The sequence below is a fragment of the Sarcophilus harrisii genome, chromosome 4 (genome assembly GCF_902635505.1).
Source record: "Sarcophilus harrisii chromosome 4, mSarHar1.11, whole genome shotgun sequence".
NCBI classification, from domain to species: domain Eukaryota; kingdom Metazoa; phylum Chordata; class Mammalia; order Dasyuromorphia; family Dasyuridae; genus Sarcophilus; species Sarcophilus harrisii.
The window spans coordinates 337,246,490-337,265,664 of NC_045429.1; the positions used below are offsets into that span (position 1 = coordinate 337,246,490).

The window sequence follows — 19,175 nt, forward strand, 5'->3', positions numbered from 1 at the left end:
CAAGCCCCAGCCTCTTTATTGCTGGGTTAGTTTCTCCCCACAGGACAGAAACAGCTGTCCTGTGAGACTGGTCTTTAGAAACAGGTTATTTTCTGTACAAGGGACAATTCCCAGAGACTCCAATTCTCTGGACGTGACATATCTATGTTGGAGGCTCCCTCTGCTGGCTGGTTGGAGAGAAGCAGTCCCTAGAGGCAGGGGCTCTAGGCAAAACAAGTGGGTAGATGGATTTGGGGAAAATGAGTCATGAATTTGGGCTTTAGCCACCAGCCTCCACCCTCCCTCCTATCCACTGTCCCTCCTTCTACTCTCTTTCTCCATCCTGAGTCTGAGGCAAGTCTAAAACAGGGAAACAGGTCCCAATTTTCTGTTTCAAAAATAAAGACTCTTCTTTTTCCCTGCAGCTCCCAAAAATGAGATGTGACCCCTGGTCCTCTTGGCTCCTTCCAGCCATCTTCATTCAGAGGGTTGAGATTCAGCAAGGCAGGGTCTGGACAGGAGCTGTTTCCAGTTCTCTAGTTCTAGATTCTTGCTATACTGTTTCAAAACCAAATGTTCTCAGATCTCTCCCTATCCCAGATAATCAGCAGTACACCCCCATTCCCAAGACTGGACAAGAGGAAATGGACACATCCTTGAGAATTTTAAACCAGCACATTTATATCAATCCTCCTCCTCCTTCTCACAGGACACAGACCCTCCATAGGACTGTCATCCAATCCAACACCCTTATTCTTCAGATAAGAAAATTAAGTTCCAGAGAAGGGAAGTGACTGCCTAAAGTTCACCCAGCTAATTAGTGAGACAGCCAGGATTTGAACTCAGACTTCCCAACTCTTATTCCAGTGCTCTTTTCCACTACAGTAGGCTGTTCTTCTTGTCTCCAACACTTGTCAAAGTCCACTTTAAGGCATCATCCAAGGGTTGCAAGTGCTTCCATCCATAGCTTCATTGCTAAGAATCTCGGGTTCCTGAGTCCAGGGACTTGGGACAGAGGAGGACAGGAGAAACCAAAGTAGAGTGGGGAAGTTCTCTCCCGTCCCCCTTGGACAATACATGTAGCCCTGGCTCCATTGGAACTAGAGAGAAGAGATGAAGAATGAAAAATTGAAGACCTGGAGGGGTGGAGCCCCTAAGGTTTGGAGAGTGCGGTGGAGGCAGAAGGGGAATGCCAGTTCTGTTCATCATGAATTTTTAATAAATATTTGTTGTTGTGGCTGCTGCTGCTTCCTCGGAGGTAGAAGGGCCCTGGTCATTTGGAGTGCTCCCTACAGCAGATTCATCTCATGCTTGCTCAGGCTCTGAATGGAAAAAAGAAAAATCAGGGTTAGTCTTCCTTACCCCTGAAAGCTCCAACTAATGGTTCCACATCAGGATTGGTCTCAAAGGAAAGGGGCAACCCAATAAGCATAGAGTAATGAGTAAACATTTGGTGGAAAGATTATCTCAAGACTTCCCCTGTCTAGAAGCAGAATCTTCACCCAAAACCCAAACAAGTTTTTCTCATACTAGGTACTCTCTAGGGAGGCAGCTATTTTGTCTCCCTCTGACCCACTGAGTCCCACCCACTTCTTTTGGGAATTTCTTTACATTGTCTAATCTCTATTACACATACATCCCATCCCAACCTACTCGTTCCCCACACAGACCCCAACCCTCTCCCAGGTACTGACCAGCTTCTGCCTCATCACCCTTGGCATTGGGCTCTTGCCACCAATCTGCATAGATGCCTTCTTCATAGTCACCGTCTCCTTCAAACTCTGCATCTGATGGTGGTGGTTCTGACTCCAATGGTAGTTCTGTCTCCTCTAGCTCCATCTACACTGGCCCACAGATAAAAGGAAGGGGAATGAGGAAGCTAAATGGTCATGTCTAATTAAAGGGCCCCAGGGCAGCATCATTTCCCCCAACATGGGATCACAGACCTTGAAATTAGAAAGGACATTCAAATCTAACCACTGAATTTTACAGATTAGGAAATTGAAGTCCAAAGACATGAAATGACAAAAGTCATAAACAGCAAAGCTAGGATTCAATCTGTGTTATAATAGTGGTTTGCTGGACCCAGATCTATCTGGAGAGGCAATTGTTAAATTTTCAGCATAAGCAAATGCTACAAATGAAGGTTTTATTTACTGTTTCGTTGATTGTCTAAACTTAAGAAAGAGGTGAAGAAAATGGTAATACATCAAACTTAGAACTTAAACATAAGCATTTCAGAGAAAAATTGTTAAATATTTGCCAATATGCCATTAGATATGACAGCAAGTACTCTTTCCTCTACAATATATTCCCTCTTTACCACCACCACCATCACCCAGGTCCTTCTCAGTCCAAGGATCCAGGAGTAGCCTGGATCCATCTGATATGGTTCAAGAAGTCCCAGAAAACTTCCTAATCTAATCCAAACCGATAAGCATTATTGGCACTGGGATAAGTGCCAGAAGTACAAGAAAGAAAACAAAAGTTCCTGTCCTCGAGGACCTTACATTTTACCTTTGGACATCAATAGGTAAATATATAGGTATATACGTGATAATCTGAGGAAAGAAGAAGTAATAAGTACAGACAATTAAGGGACCTGGAAAGACTTTCCTTAGAAGATAGCACAAAAACTAAGGAAGCCAAGGAATTAAGAGGCAGAGACATAAGGCAAAGAGATGGTTCTGGGTCTAGAGAGAATGCTGAGTTAGAGGAACAGCAAGTAAGCCAGTTTGACTGGAATTTAGAGTTAGTAAAGGAGCAGCAAGGTACAAAGGGAGGCTGGAATCAGATAGTGAAGGGACACATTTAATGAGGAGACAGTAGGAAGAAGACATGAAAGTTGCCTTTTAGTACTTGAAAGGCTGTCATAAAGTGATACTGCAGGGTTTCTGACAGTTTGGGTTCAAGTTGTAAATCTGATATACTGGCTCTAGTACTTTGGGCAAGTCAGCCATAGTGCTGGGAAAAATTGGTAAGGTTGTAAATTGCAGAAAAGGTGCCAATCTACTTTGGAAAAAAGGATTTCCTTATTGGATAGTTCCTAATACTAATGGAATTAGTCTGCTCTTTATATCCCATGTCAAAGAGGAATTAGACCTTTTCTGCTTGGCCTCAGAGAACAAAACCAGGAACATGGAATGGAAGCTGCAAAGAGGAGAATTTATATCAGAAAAAGCTTCCTAATAATTAGAGCTTTCCAAAAATGGAACAGGCTACCTCCAAAAATGGTGAGTTCCTCCTGGGAGAGAGGCAGAGGAGAGTTAAAAGAACAAGTCCAATAGGTATGCAGGGAACCAGATGGGAATTACATTACAAAAACCCAGGGAGGAGAAAGTATCCAAAAGAAAAGGGCATTTCAGTGTCAGCTGCAGAGGGTTTGAGAAGAATAAAGAATGAGAAAAAGCCATCAGGTTTAGCACTTAAGAGAACCTTAGCTCACATGATTGCAAGATTACAGAGAAGTTGTTTTCCACAAACCTCTGCCATTCAAAAAACCTCATAAAAAAGGAATTATGGATTTAAAGTAAGCAAAGCTGAATCCCAAAGGCAAAAAGACAATATGTACTGCACAGAATAAAAAACAAAAATAAAAACCATGAAATAATATTAGAATTTGAAGCGTTAGGGTTTCTATTTGGTGTCCCTATTGCTCTAACCCACTTTATTCACAGGATTCAGACAGCACAGGAAATCTTATTATAAGCTTGTGCTTCAGCAGTTGGGGTCTCTGCCCAGTCCCTCAATAGGAGGGACTCAACTTGAATACTTCCACCCACTCACAAAAGTGAGTCTCATAAGAGACTGTAGACATTTATTCTCTACCATACAAAGGAAAGGAAAAGCAAATAGGGAGGAGGTAAAGGATGTGGGTGTTGATGCTCTGTAGCACAAACAACTAGAGGAGAAAGAGCTTCCCTACCTGAAGGAAAGGGACTGAAAATCCAGCTGGGCCAGTCCTCTCTCCCAGGAGTTTTCTCTAGCTAGAGCCTGGATTGCCTTTATATTCTTCAGCATGAAGAGGCTGTGAAAATTCAGTGTTAGAGTATCTGTGTAGTAGGGGAAAGGAGGGGAAACCAAAGAATGAAAGGAAAAACTAGAGATAAGTGACATACAAGAGTAAGGCTGAAAGACCAGAAGTTTAAAAGAGAAAGACTAATTAAAAACCTAGTTCACAAACACATAAACTAACAGAATCGCATAAACAGAAAGAAAAAATGAGTAAAAATTCAGAGACCAAAAAAGAACAAATATTATATGCTAAAGGGCCAATGAACCAAAATAGTCTCTGAAAAAGAGAATCCTGTGGACTTATATAAAGAGCAAGGAGGAGCAGCAAGATGTTTCAAAATAGTTCCAAAAAAAAAAAGGTACAATTGTTAAAAGAAGATATTGGAAGTTAGACTAGAAATAAGAGCTCTCAAAAAACTTTCAAAAAAACCAAGAATGCAAGTCTTAGAAGACAATATTTTCTTCAAAGAAGAGACTTCAGAAGAGAAAGTGATAGATTTGAAAACCAAAAATAATTATGGAAATAAAAAAAATTTGAGATAACAGAAAAAAAATACCAAAAATGAGGGGAAACAGTCATAGTCTCATATCAAAATGGATGAAATAATGCAATAAAATGAAAATGTTAGAATGGATTTTTTAAAACCCAACAATTTACATGTCTACAAGAAATACACATAAAAATAAAAACACAGAACAGAATGAAAAAGAAATTATTTGTAACCTTGGAGAATTTCTCTTAAGTGGTGAAGATGGAAGCCTGATTGCTAGAGTAGGAAAATAAACCATAATGAGACAGTAGAATTTCATAATTCTGTATAATAGAGAAAGAACATATTGGGCAATCACAAGATGAACAGTGTGACCATCTCTGAGTGTGGCTGAAGGGGAGTGAAAGCACAGGTCATGAAAATTAAAAAAAGACTTATGAACTAATAGTCTACGGCATCCCAAATGTACAAGCAGGCATTAAGGCACAGAAGACTGTGAATTAGGTATTGATTTCCTTGAGAAAGGAGGGAGAGAGAATGACCTGGGAATTGTTAGATAATGAGTACTCAGATTTTTAAAGGGTGATATCTCTAGATAGAATAATCCTCAAAAGAGAAGTTGTGTGATGTCAGCAGGGAGAGAGTCTGAAAGTGCTAGTGAGAAGCAAGGAATGTTGCCTACTTCTCCACCTGTTCCCTCAGAGGGAGAAAAGGGAAGACCATGAGAAAATGCATATTCAGTCAGTACTGGAAAGGATGACGAGGGACATAGTGTCTTCTGGGGGAGTCAGGTTTCTGTGTATTTGAGAAAATGGAAAGATCCAGAGGAAAAGATCAAGGATGAAATGTCCAACAGAAGAAGTCAGAGGGAATAGGGAAATAGCAAGGTTGATATGAAGGAAGATGAAAGATTGGAAAGCCTAAGCAAAATCACCAGCATTAAGAAGGAAAGAGTTGCTAGTTTACTAGCTATTGGAATAAAATACCATTTGATCAGGGCTCTCTCTCTCATTCAGGCCCATGGGATGGTCAAGGATGGCAAGAGAGCCTCTAAAAGTACTCCCACATAGACCTAAATTCCAACATTATTAATAAAGAAGTCTCACTTTTTAGGGTCCTTTTTTGACAGAATATATGCATAGATAATTTTTCACCATTAATCCTTGCAAATACTTCTGTTCCAGCTTTTCCCTTCCTTCCCTCTATCCCCTCCCTTTGATGACAGGCAGTCTCACACATGTTAAACATGTTAAAGTATATCTTAAATACAGTATATATGTACAGATCCATACAGTTCTCTTATTGCACAAGAAAAATCAGATTTAGAAAGGTAAAAATAATCTAAGAAGAAAAACAAAAATGCAAGCAGTCCTCATTCTTTCCCAGTGTTCTTTCTCTGGGTGTAGCTGGTTCTGTTTATCACTGATCAATTGGAATTTATTTGTATCCTCTCATTGCCAAAGATAGCTACTTCCACCAGAATTGATCCTCATATAGTATTGTTGTTGAAGTGTATAATGATCTCCTGGTTTTGCTCATTTCACTTCACATCAGTTCATGTAAGTCTCTCCAAGCCTCTCTGTATTCATCCTGCTGATCATTTCTTACAGAACAATAATATTCCATAATATTCATATACCACAATTTACTCAGCCAATCTCCAATTGATGGGCATCCATTCAATTTCCAGTTTCTGGCCACTACAAAAAGGGCTGCCATAAATATTTTTGCACATACAGGTCCCTTTCCCTTCTTTAAGATCTCTTTGGGATGTAAGCCCAGAAGTAACTGCTGGATCAAAGGGTATGCACAATTTGATAACTTTTTGAGCATAGTTCCAAATTGTTCTTCAGAATGGTTGGATCTGTTCACAATTCCACCAACAATGTATCAGTGTCCCAGTTTTCTCACATCCCCTCCAATATTCGTCATTATCTTTTCCTGTCATCTTAGCCGATCTGACAAGTGTGTAGTGGTATCTCAGAGTTGTCTTAATTTTCATTTCTCTGATCAATAATGATTTAGAACACCTTTTCATATGAGTAGAAATAGTTTCAATTTCATCATCTGAAAATTGTCTGTTCATATCCTTTGATCTAGGGTCCTTTTTTAAACTATGAATTTTCTTTCAAGGAATAGCATCTTAAGTTTTATACTTTCAAAGTAACATGAGACTTGTCTGAACTGATGCAGAGTGAAGGAAGCTGAACCTGGAGAACAATTTATACTATAACAACATATTGTAAAGATAAACAACTTTGTAGAATTGAGATCTCCAATCAAGGCAATGACCAACCACAATTCCATGGAACCTATAATGAAGCATTCTACCCTCCTCCTAACAGAGAGACAATGGAATCAGAGTATAAATTGAGTCATAAATTTTTTGAACATGCCCACTGTGGAAATTTATCTTGCTTGACTCTACATATTTTTTAAAAGGATTTTTTTTCCCTACTTGGTGGAGTGGGGGAGAAGAAAGTAGGAGGGAGAAAACATTTTTTGTCTAATAAAATTAATTTAATTTAAAAGTTTTAAAGTCCAAGTGAGTAAATTTGTCAGGTCACTTAGTGGGAAATCATTTCCCAGGCTGCTCTTCTCTTAAATAAAGTAAATCTGGGATCACATGAAAACACTGAGTGTTTGAAAAGGCAGAGAGGATGGGCTGTAGGGAGAGGCTGCAGGGAGGTTTGTAGAGTGGGTGTTCCTGAAGTTGGCAATCAGTTGGTTAATAAGTAATGAGAGGGGCAGCTAGGTGGTGCAGTGGATAGAGCACCAACCCTGAAGTCAGGAGGACCTGAGTTCAAATCTGATCTCAGACACTTAATGCTTCCTAGCTGTGTGATCCTGGGCAAGTCACTTAACCCCAATTGTCTCAGAAAAAAAAAAAAAAAGTAATGAGAGAATATATAATGAGAAGTGGATCTATTCTAATGGGAGGTTCCAAGGATGTGATTTTGATTGTCCTTTACTTACAAACTACCCCCAATCCTGGGCAATCTGGACAAATTCAAACTGAAGTAGACCACAATGGGCTTCCCCACTTGGGTGGGGTCTGAACAAAATTGAGGAGAAAGTTAATCTAATCTCAGCAATGTCCTCTAGATGCTGGCTTAGTCTAGCAGAGAATGAGGTTCTAGGAAGGGAAAAAAACCTGGATTTCCTCAATAATTAGTAATTTAATAATTATTTCTCTAATAAAGCCTATATGAAATGAAGAAATTGGATTAATTAATTTCTACCGTTTCCAGCTCTAAATTCTATGATCTTATAGAATCATCATTATATCTCTTCCTAGAGGCAGTTTCTTCTAAAATGCAGCAGAATTTATGAACAGTACCTCACAGGAATACACACACACTTACCCATGCATCCTTCAGAGTCAGGAAGAAGCAGAGCACTCACCTCATCATCTGATTGCAAATATAATCGAGCAAAATCTAGCAGTTCCCGGAGTTCTGTGGTCTGGTTATGGTACAGCATTGCTTCCTGGGGTGAGAAAGGTGAATGGAGCACAGGATTATAGATTTATACATCATTTATACTAGCAACCTCACTCCAGCTAACTACTGGTTGGGGCTGCATGTCTTTGCTTGCTGCCTCCTACAAAGCCCACATTTATTATATTTCAGGGAGCTGTTACCTACAGACTGATGAGACTCGAAGATTCAGGAGAGCAGCGAGAAGGCTAATTCTGGGGCCCACAAGAGAAGGGGACTTGGGACAGAACTCTTAGGTACCGTAGAGATGAAGTGTGCAAGCAGGTTAGCTTGATCTTGACCTTAGCATAGCTTTCCCATCTCCAGGGGGTTAAGACTGAAAGGACCCAAGGGAACATGGTTCAACCTCAGCAGGGATGGTAATGAAGAGCCCTGAAGTCAGGATTTGTTCTTTTAAAACAAAATAAAATATAACCCGAGAGTAACTCATAAGTAAGCCCCACCTCTCGGGGCTGGAAGTCCTCCTCCTGCAGGCCCCATCGCTCTCGGTGAAATCGGTAGTACACCAGGTTCTGCTGCATTACGCTGTCTGCAGGGTCAAAAAGCATGTAGCTGGCTACACTTCGGGCAGCCTGTCGAACATCATTCACTGGAAAAACAAAGATACATTAAGAGGGAGCCATCCCCACAGTGTGTTGGGAATGATCTCCCTCCTTCCTTTCCCCATTATTCATCTCTTTCATCTTATTTCCTCCCTCCCTTTCTGCTTCTATCTTCCAGGAATTCCTTCCCTGGCTTTCTCCTCACCCTTCATCAGTGACTTTACTTTCCCTTCCTAGATATTCTTCCTGCCTTTCCAACATTCAGCCTCCCTTCTTTCATCCTTCTCTGGTTGCCTTGGTCCTCCCCTGAATGTCCCCCAAACTGTTCTTGCTCTGTTCCTGAGCAAGATCTTCCCAGTTCTCCTCATGTCCTGCTATCTCTTTACAGACCCCAATTCCCATTCTCAAATACTTGCATTCTCCTCCTTTCCCATCATTCCCCTCTTCTATGTGGTCCCCAATTCTCCAACATCAATTACTTGCAACTATCTTTCCCATCCTTTCCTTATTTCCCCATGGAAAGACTTACATTTGTAGTAAGCAAACTGAAGGTAATGATACATGGTAGCCACGAATTTGTCCACAAAGTAGCCACCCACATTGGGGGTTAAATTGGTCTCACAGTCCACTTTGCACTGCAGAGATTCTGCAAAACGGTCTGGAAGATGGGAGAAGATGGGGATAGGAGATGGAGAAATGAAACAATTATCATCTCTAACCTGCCCCAACCTTAGACTAAATCCCAACTCACTAACGCATTGGAGTTGTGAACTGATCCAGTCATTCTGGAGAACAATTTAGAACTATGCCCAAAGGGCTATCAATTATGCATACCCTTTTTTTTTTCTTTTTGGCTGAGGCAATTGGGGTTTAGTAACTTGCCCAGGGTTACACAGCCAGGAAGTGTTAAGTGTCTGACGCTAGATTTGAACTCAGGTCCTCCTGACTTCAGGGTTGGTGCTCTATCCACTGCACCACCTAACTGCCTCTGTGCATACCCTTTGATTCAGCAATGTCACTACTGGGTCTGTATTCCAAAGAAAAAAAGGGGGGGGGGAAGGGATCCACATGTGCAAAAAAAGTTCGTGGCAGCCCTTTTTGTAGTGGCAAGAAACTAGAAAGTGAGTGGATGTCCATCAGTTGGAGAATGGCTAAATAACTTATGGTATATAAATGTTATGGAATATTACTGTTCTATAAGAGATCTGATAGCAGAAAAGTCTAGAAAGACTTAAATGAATTGATGCTGACTGAAGTTAACCAAACCTGAACATTGTACACAGTAATAGCAAGATTATATGATGATCAACTATGAGAGACTTGAGTCTTCTCAACAATACTTTGATCTAAGATAATTCCAAAAGACTTGGGATAGAAAATGCCATCCACATGGAGAGAGAGATTAGTAGAAACTAAACACAGATCAAAGTATACTACTTTTCCAACTTTTTGTTTGTTTGCCTTTTCTTTCTCATGGTTTTTCCCTCTTCTCATTTTTCCTTTCACAAAATGACTAATATGGAAATATGTTTAAATGATTATACATGTATAACTTATATCAGATTGCTTGCTATTGTGGGAAGGGGGAGCTAAGGGAGGGAAGGAGAAAAAAATTGGAACTCAAAATCTTACAAAAATGAATGTTGAAAACTATCTTTATGTAATTGGAAAAATAAAATACTATTGAATTTTTTTAAAAAAAAAAAGATTATTCCTATCCTTTGGATTATAGCATCCAATAAGAACCCTGGGGAAAGAACTAGGGGCCTAAGGAATCTGAGGGAGTTATAAGGAATCTCAAATGGAATCATAAAGGATAGTGCTCATTCCTGAGAAAGTTCCCATGTCACTTCCTACATTTTCTCTCCCTAGAAAATATTTTGCAATGCTGCATATCCAAGTCACCAAAGATGTCACTGAATAAATGAATGGTAAAGAAAAAAGAAAGGCTGGTCATGTGATAAGAGGGAGACCTTGTGTTCCACTAGCATCTCCAATATTGAGATCATTCATCAAAAGTTCCCTCCTCATCTCACATCACTTAGATCTCTTCTCTTGATATCTATCCCTTTCTTCATACCCGACTCAGAGGAAGAGAATATTCTGTTCTTTCCAAGGCCAACCTCTCTACATGCATCCTTGATATCATCCCATTTCATCTTTAGTATATGGCCCCATTTTCCCTCTTATTATCCATCTCTTCTTATTTACTACCTCCTCCTACAAACATACTTCCTCATCCTTCAAAAACAACAAAACCTTTACTTGTTCCTACCATCCCTGCTAACTACTGTCCTGTATTTCTTCTCCTTTTCAGTTTGCCTCCTTGAAAATTCTTCTATACTAAACACCTCCATTTCCTTTCTTCTGGCTCATTTCTACATCCTTTCCCAACTGAATTCCAACCTTATCATTTAGCTGAAACTGCTTTCTCAAGTTACTAATAAATTCTTAATTTCCAAATCTAATGACCTTTTCTCCCATTTCCTTTTTTAATAGTTCACAAATACTTATTGCATTTAAAAATTTTTAATAATAGTTTATTTTCAAAATACATGCAAAGATAGCTTTCAACATTCACCCTAACAAAACTTTGTATTCCAAATTTTTCTTCCTCCATTCCCCTCACCTAGACAGCAAATAATCCAATAATGGTTAAATATGTGCAATTCTTCGAAATATATTTTCACATTTATCATGGTGCACAAAAAAAATCAGATCAAAAAGGAAAAAAATAAGAAAGGGGAAAAAAAGCAAACAACCAACCACAAAAAAGATGAAAATACTATATTGTGATCCACATTCAGTCCCCATAGACCTCTCTCTGGATGCAGATGGCTCTCTCCATCACAAATCTATTGGAATTGGCCTGAATTGCTTCATTGTTCAAAAGAGCCAAGTCCATCAGAATTGATCATCGTATAATCTTCTTGTCATGTACAATGATCTCCTGGTTCTGCTCATTTCACTTAGCATCAGTTCATACAAGTGTTTCCAAGCCTCTCTGAAATCATCCTGCTAATCATTTCTTTTAAAACAAGGATATTTCATTTCATTAATATAATCACAACTTAATTAGCTGTTCCCCAACTGAATGGACATCCACTCAGTTTCCAGTTCCTTGCCACCACAAAAAGGGCTGCTACAATTTTTTTTTGCACATGTAGGTCTTTTCTTTTTTTATGATTTCTTTGTTTCCTCATATATTTCTTAATCTCTCTGCAACATTTGACACCATTGTTTGCCTTCTTCTACTGAATATCCTTTCCTGTGTTGATTTACATGTGACTATTCTGGCTCTCCTGTCCCATGTCATGCCCACTAATTATAGATGTCCCCAAATGCCCTGCCCTGGACCCTTTTCTCCTTCAATACTATATCAATTGGTGACTTCATCAGCTTTCATAGCTTCATATCTCTACATAGATGATTCCCAGAACTATATTCTCATCTCTCTCCTAATTTCCAGTACAGAACCTTCAGCTGCCTTTTAGAAATATTTGAGTACTCCCAATATATACAAAAGAGAATTCACTCTTTCCCTCAAATCCCTTCCCGCTTATGAAATTCCATACTATATTTCATACTTACTATAAAGATAGCACCATCTTCCCAATCCCCCAGGGTGAAAAGTTCTGTATCATCCTTGATTGATCATTCTTATTGATTCTACATACTCAAATATGCCTTAACAGCACCTTTCATTTACATTCCCTTCCCTCTATTGACACAAACATTACCATATTTCAAATCTTCATCACCTCACACCTGAACTACTAAAATAATTTCCTAATTGGTCTCCTTGCTTTATATCTCCCCACTCTAATCTGTCCTCTACTTATGTGCAAAAGTGATTTTCCACTACACACACACACACACACACACACACACACACACACCTTATATCACCATTCATTAACCTGCAGTTGCTTCTAGGATATGAACTGGTTAATTGATGTCCTTTGTTCTCAAAGAGGACCATTATGATATCACTATATTGGAATCAAGATACAGAGTGTCTAATTGTGAGTGATCAAACCAATATGAACTGTCACAGGTCAAGAACAAACAATCCATATGAACATTTGGAGTGAAGCTGTCTAAATTTGTGTATCTCAACTTGAGCTACTGCAATTCTGCTTTGCTCAAAGAGCACAATGCTTTCTGTGTCTTCTTTGATGCAGGCATGTTATGTTGGGCAGTTCTATGCCAGTCTCCCATATCTCACAGCCAATTCTCTTCAGAGAAATCTTGAGAGTGTCATCAAATATGAGCTACTTTATCACCAAAGCCCATCATAATCTGGCTCCTTCCTACCTTTCCAATGTTCTTACACTTTACTCCCATCATGAACTCTACAATCCAACTACATTGTTCTGCTTTCAATGACTCTCCCCCATCTCTGAAATGTTTTTCCCTTCTTAACCATTTCTCCATTTCCCTCATTTCCTTTAAGATTCAGTTCCAGAGAAAGAGAGAGACAAAGAGAGACAGAGACAGAAAGAGTCTAAATCCCAAATTCTTCAGGAGGTTTTTCCATTCCCCTAGCTGTTACTGTTTTCTCTCTTTGGTTACTTTCCATCTACTATGTATATATCTTTTGTGGACCTAGTTACAGTTATTCCTTCCACATCATGGAGATTAGGGGCATGGCACCCCTTTGATCTGTAACATCCAAATAAATGTTTTGGTTCTCCCTTCATAGCACAGAAGTTTAAATTATTATAGTATAAAAAGATAAACTATGTTGATGTTATACAATACTATACACATATTTTATGCATTTCTGAGTTTCTAAACTTTTTTCTGTTTAGGCTGCTGGTCTTTGAGTGTCATCTGCATCTTCTACAAAACTCCCCCAAAATTCCCACTTAATTTCTTAGGTCAACCCATAATATATCAAAACTACAATAGATAAAGTCTTAATGAGGAAAGTCACAATATGGAAAGGATAACTATTTATTTATGGTTTCCCCTATTAGAAGGTGAACTTCTTGAGGCAGGGACTATTTTTTGTCTTTCTTTGTATCCTTATTGCTTAGCACATAGGAAGTACCAAATTAATGACTTACTGACTTGGCAAATTTATACTTAGGACCAAGATGGGAAGGCACATGTGATTTTTTCAATTTGCACTGTTATAGAGTAGGTGCTTTGTCAGTCAGTCTGGTAAAGGCTATGGCCCCCTTCTCCAAAGAATGTTTTTAAATGCACAAAACACAATGCATAGGATTACAAAGAAAAATAATTCTAGTAAAATACAAAAATCAATATATTTTTACAATACAAATTAATGCATACCAGCTCTTTTTGTGGTGGCAAAGAATGGAAAATTGAGGGGACATTCATCAATTAGAGAATGGCTGGACACATTATGGTATTTGATTGTGATGGAATACTATCGAGCATGATACTCTCAGAAAAAAACCTGGATAGACTTATATGAACTGAAGCAAAGAGAAGTAAAAAGAACCAAGAGAACATTGTACATAGTAATAAAATATTGTACAATGATCAACTGTGAATAATTTATTTTTAGCAATAAAAAGCTAGAATTCAATTCTAAAAGACCCATGATGAAAAAATGCTATCTACCTCCAGAATGGGGAGAAGGTACACTAAGAACTGAAAGAATCTGAATGTAGTTCAAAGCATACTGGGGTTGTTTTTTTTGGGTTTTTTTTTTTACATAGTTCAAAGCATACTGGGGTTGTTTTTTTTGGGTTTTTTTTTTTACGTTCTTTGTATTTCTTGTTGTTTTTGTTGTGTGTGTGTTTTCTTTTATAACATGACTAATATGAAAATTGTTTTATAGGACTGCTTATCTATAATCTTTATCAATTGTTTACCTTCTCAATGATAAGGGAAAGGAGGGAGGATGGAAGAAAAATTACAACTCAAATTGTAAAAAATAAAAGGTTAAAAATGTTAACTGGGTGCTACTATTGGGCTTATACCCCAAAGAGATACTAAAGAAGGGAAAGGGACCTGTATGAGCCAAAATGTTGGTGGCAGCCCTGTTTGTAGTGGCTAGAAACTGGAAAATGAATGAATGCCCATCAATCAGAGAATGGTTGGGTAAATTGTGGTATATGAATGCTATGGAATATTATTGTTCTGTAAGAAATGACCAGCAGGATGAATACAGAGAGGATTGAAAAGATTTACATGAACTGATGCTAAGTGAAATGAGTAGAACCAGGAGATCATTATATACTTCAACAACGATACTGTATGAAGATGTATTCTGATGGAAGTGGATTTCTTTGACAAAGAGACCTAACTCAGTTTCAACTGATCAATGATGGACAGAAGCAGCTACACCCAAAGAAAGAACACTGGGAAATGAATGTAAACTGTTTGCATTTTTGTTTTTCTTCCCCGGTTATTTATACCTTCTGAATCCAATTCTCCCTGTGCAACAAGAGAACTGTTTGGTTCTGCATACATATATTGTATCTAGGATACACTGTTGACATATTTAACATGTATAGGATTGCTTGCCATCTGGGGGAGGGGGTGGAGGGAGAGAGGGGAAAAATCAGAACACAAGTGAGTGCAAGGGATAATGTTGTAAAAAATTACCCTGGCATGGGTTCTGTCAATAAAAAGTTATTATAATAAAAAAAATGTTACCTGGGGGAAAATAAAATATTAAAAAAATTTTAAAACACTAGTTCACAGACACCAGGTTAAGAATCCCCTATGGTAGGAGTACTAACATTGACAAGGTTATGGGGCCATTGAATAATACTTTGCATTTTCTTAATTTTATATATGTTCTGTTCTCTTTCCCAATAGACTATAAACTTCTCAAGGAAGGTACTGTGTCTTTTTTTTTTTCCTTTTGGTCTTTTCATTCCTAGTACCTAGCAAGATGCCTTACAAACAGTAGGCAGTTATTGAGTGTTTACTGAATTGAAATCAAGAAGTCTAGGTTAGGAAGGAGAATCTCTTGTGGAGATGTGGTTTTTAGCAGGTCTAAGGTGGAACAGTGTTTAAGGGGCACCCTTCATTGGGGATATTGGAGTTCACAGAGTGATTCAGTGGAGAAAACCTGAAGAAATGCAGAATGATAATAAAAGACAGTAGGAAGGTACCTGCAATTGCTGGATAGAAGTCTTTGAAATCTGAGAGCTCATGGGCCCCCTCACAACCAGCCAGGCAATTGGCAAAGACAGTGAGATATTCAGCAAGAGCTCGTTCCATATCCCCAACACTGCTACGGAAATCACCGCTATTGTAGAGCTTCACAGCCTGGACGAACACTGCCTGGGAGAGGAGATATTAGAGGAATCAAACCTGACAAATCTTTGAACAGTATGGAGAGGCTCCACTCCAAAACTACTTCTCAATCCTTCCTTTTTCTTCATCAAATTCACCCACTTTCTATATTTCTTCACTGTCCTTCCCTCCCCCAGCAGGTTCCCACCTCATAGGGGTGAGCCTCCAGGTCTGTGAGGTACTCATCCACATCCAGGAGTCCCCTGTAGTAGTTAAGGTACTTGGTGGTCATCTCATGCTTGGGATTCCTTTGCAAGAAGGTGTAGGCAGCAGCCACTGCTTTCTCTAGCTGGTTAGACTAGATAGAAAGGGGGGAGGAACAAAGGATCAGAATAGAGGGATCATTCAAATTCTTGGGGACAAATCAGGAAGGAGAGGTTCTTGTAATCTCAAAACAACACAAATCTCATCACAGACCTTCTAGACTTAGGAGAGGGAGACTGGAGATATTGTGGGGGCGGGGAGGGGGGGAGAATGGTAAAAGGATCAGAATGGGGAGAAGATGCACTAATGGCCAAAGACAGGGGCTGGAGGGAACTGAGGGAGAGGAAATAGGTAGGGGAAGAAGTCAATCAATTCATATACATTTAATAAGCATCTGCTATGTATCAAATATTGTTAAGTCCTAGAAACAGAAAGACAAAACTAGAATTGTCCTGCCCTCAAAAGTTTATATTCTATCAAAGGGAAACAATAGGTACACATATAAAGATAAGAAAAGGCCCCTTATGGGATATAGAACTTGACCTGAGCGCTGAATAGAGCTAGTGATCCTAGAAATTGGAGATGAAGAGGAAGTGAATTTCAGGTAGAGAGGTCAAGCTGGGCAAAAGGCACAGGGAAGGAAGATGGAATGTTGTTTATACTAGGAATAGCAAGTAGATTATTTTGGTTGAACCAAAAAGGGAAGTAAAATGTAATAAGCCTGGAAAGGTGGGTGAAAGCCAGATCGGAAAGGATTTTAAATACCAAGCAAAAGAGGTGACATTTTATCTTAGATACCATAGGGAACCACGAGAGCTTTTTAAACAAGAATGATGACAGGATCAGATTTATCATTTTGGTTCTTTTGGGGTTCTTTATAGATCACTAAAAAGGGGAGATCTTTGAAATAAAGAGACCAGTTAAGAGACTGCTGTAATAGTCCAGGTGAGAAGAAAAGAAAGATGAGGGCACACGGGAGAAGAGAGGCAAAGGTTGGGAGAGAACAGAAGCAAGAGTAATAGGATCAATACAAGAGAGAAATGGGAACCAGGGAGATATCAAAGAAAGAGAAAAAGGGATTGAGGGATGCTGGAGGAATGAGTCCTCGTGAATGGCCTATAGTAGGCACTTGATAAATGTTTATGGAATTGAATTAACTCTTCACGGGGAGGAGGGAAGCATGCAGGGATGGTGAAGCATTATAAATGGGAGGAAGTAGAGGGGAAAAGACAGAAGGTGAGGGGATGCTGGAGACAGAGGATTAGAGACTGGCATAACACTCAAAAGAGAGGAACAGAAATAGAAAAATACTGAGGAAAGACAGGTAGGAGCTGGAGGCCAAGAAATTGAGAAGAACTAGCGATTCTAGAAGTTAGAGATGTTTTGAGAGAGGGCAGGAACAGGGAATAGGGGAAAATGGGAAGGAAGACACATACCTTGAATAGGGCATAATGAAGATATTGATAAGGCAGCCGACTCTGAAAGTCCTTGAGCAGTTGCCGAGGAGGGTAAGGTACCTGGAAGGCTGGCAGTGTCCGTTTGCACCGCCTCAGGCAGGCTGCCCGCTCCAACACCTGCCCAAAGAACCAGAGCTCTCGGCCCCACTCTTCCTGCAGCTCTTCTTGGGTCCCCCAGGCTGGGGAGTGCTCCCCAGAGGGCCTGGCACTGCTGCAGTTGGCATGGCAGAAGGCCTCACTGTCCTGAAGTAGCCTGTGCAGCCTCAGGGATGCCTCCAGGTAGCGGGCGCTCTCCTTCCAGCTCTCACCCTCATACTGCTCCAGGGCATAGGCATAGGCTGAGCCTAGGGGCATGAGGTCCTCAGGAGGAAAGCCCCGAAAACTATACTTCTCATATTGTGCCCAGGCACTGCCCACCAGGAGAAGCAGAAGCCCCCACGACTGCCCCATGCCCCAAGCCCGGAGTCCCACTGGCTCCTTGAGGGCCCTGGCCTCCAGATGCTGAAGAAGGAGTTGGCAGATGGGGAAAGGGGCGGGGATCTGGGGGACTGGTCAGGGAGGAGCAGAGGGGCAGCCAGCTGGGTCTTAGTGCCTGTCTTACTGGATGGGGGTCCTAGGGCTTAGAACAGAGTGGGAATAGAAAGTTGCCTCGTTGGAGACTCCCCAAAGAGGAAATGGAAAATATCCCCAGGAATTTGTCCTTGGGGAGCCAGCAAGAAGCAATGGTCTAAACGCCACCAAATTCCCAGCACCCCTTACAATACCTTCAACTCCACTGGGGAGAACAAAGCTGCCTAGAAGTCTGGCTTTAGGGAGGACACCCTAGCTCTGAACTGTCTGGCTGCAAGGGAGTGGCCCAGGCTTTCTACATGTGGAGCCCTCAATCTCCTCCACTCTTTCTGATCGGGAAATTGAGAAGAGGACCGTCTCCAAGCCCGTCGTTCTCTCCACACGCACCGTCCACTTCACCATGTTTCCAGATGACCAGACTGTCGGGGCGGAGGGAGAGCGGGAATTTAATACTATTTAATCCTGTGGTTTCAGGTCACCCCATTAAAGGAGATAATATTTGTAACCAGTTTAGCACAGTGCCTGGCACATAATAGTCGCTTAACCGGTGCTTCCCTTATCTGTAGTCCTGTCTCTGCTCCACCTCCACCAGTCTCTACTATTCCGGAAAGTCTCCCGGCAGAAGAGGGACCCCAGCCCATATTTCCACCCCCATTTCTCCAGGGTCCTGGGAACCGAGAAGTCTTGTTAGCTCTTAGAGACCAGTGGCTGAGCACGCAGTGTGGACGGTGCCTACTCAGGAACCTTCTTGGACTCTAGTGGGAAGCCCAGTATGGGCTCGGAAGGTTCGCTCAGCTTCACTATCCCACTCCCATTCTCCCATCCCAATTTGGGGAAGGAGAAAGGGACCTACTCGAGGATCAAGCCCTCAGCCGGGCGCTAGGACCCAGTGGCAGCGCTGGGGAAAAAAGAAGCTGAAAGTTTTTCTAAGAAGTTGTTCCAACTTTTTCCTTTCCCCCCCGAAGCCCCTTCCCTCAGCTCTCTCCGGATGTTACCTCCCCCCGCAAAAAAAAAAAACCTTACCCCCCTGGGGGGCGGGGCAGACGGGATGGAGAGGTGCTCGCTGCGTTTTTTCCCTCTGGCCTCTCTCCACCCCCATCCCCAGCTCCCCCTCAGCCCCCCCCGCAGCCAGCT

The 19,175-nt window shown here is 40.7% G+C and overlaps 1 protein-coding gene across 2 annotated transcripts; it reads right to left on the reverse strand.

Moving 5' to 3' along the window:
• Window positions 1-567: 567 nt before the first annotated feature.
• Window positions 568-19,139, reverse strand: P3H4 (prolyl 3-hydroxylase family member 4 (inactive)). 2 transcript variants are annotated; one of them, XM_031966269.1, is made up of 9 exons: window positions 19,065-19,139; window positions 17,451-18,460; window positions 15,959-16,108; window positions 15,627-15,798; window positions 9,056-9,184; window positions 8,428-8,573; window positions 7,890-7,973; window positions 1,674-1,818; window positions 568-1,301 (listed from the first exon to the last, which is right to left on the reverse strand). In XM_031966269.1, exons 2-9 carry the CDS (start codon window positions 17,919-17,921, stop codon window positions 1,285-1,287), a joined length of 1,314 nt encoding a protein of 437 aa, XP_031822129.1. In that variant the 5' UTR covers window positions 17,922-18,460; window positions 19,065-19,139; the 3' UTR covers window positions 568-1,284. The 2 variants fall into 2 exon arrangements, with proteins under 2 accessions (XP_031822129.1, XP_031822128.1); XM_031966268.1 differs by lacking the exon at window positions 19,065-19,139 and having other exon boundaries at window positions 17,451-18,998.
• Between the last annotated feature and the right edge of the window lie 36 nt (window positions 19,140-19,175).

Bases quoted from the DNA above. Each gene is read 5' to 3' on its own strand.
- P3H4 (XM_031966269.1), bottom strand. From the start codon at position 17,921: ATGGGGCAGTCGTGGGGGCTTCTGCTTCTCCTGGTGGGCAGTGCCTGG. The intron at 9,185-15,626 runs GTACCTTCCTAC...CCCATCTTCCAG, and splicing joins CTTCTATCCAGCAATTGCAG to ACCGTTTTGCAGAATCTCTG. The intron at 7,974-8,427 runs GTGGGGCTTACT...TTCTCACCCCAG, and splicing joins AGGACTTCCAGCCCCGAGAG to GAAGCAATGCTGTACCATAA.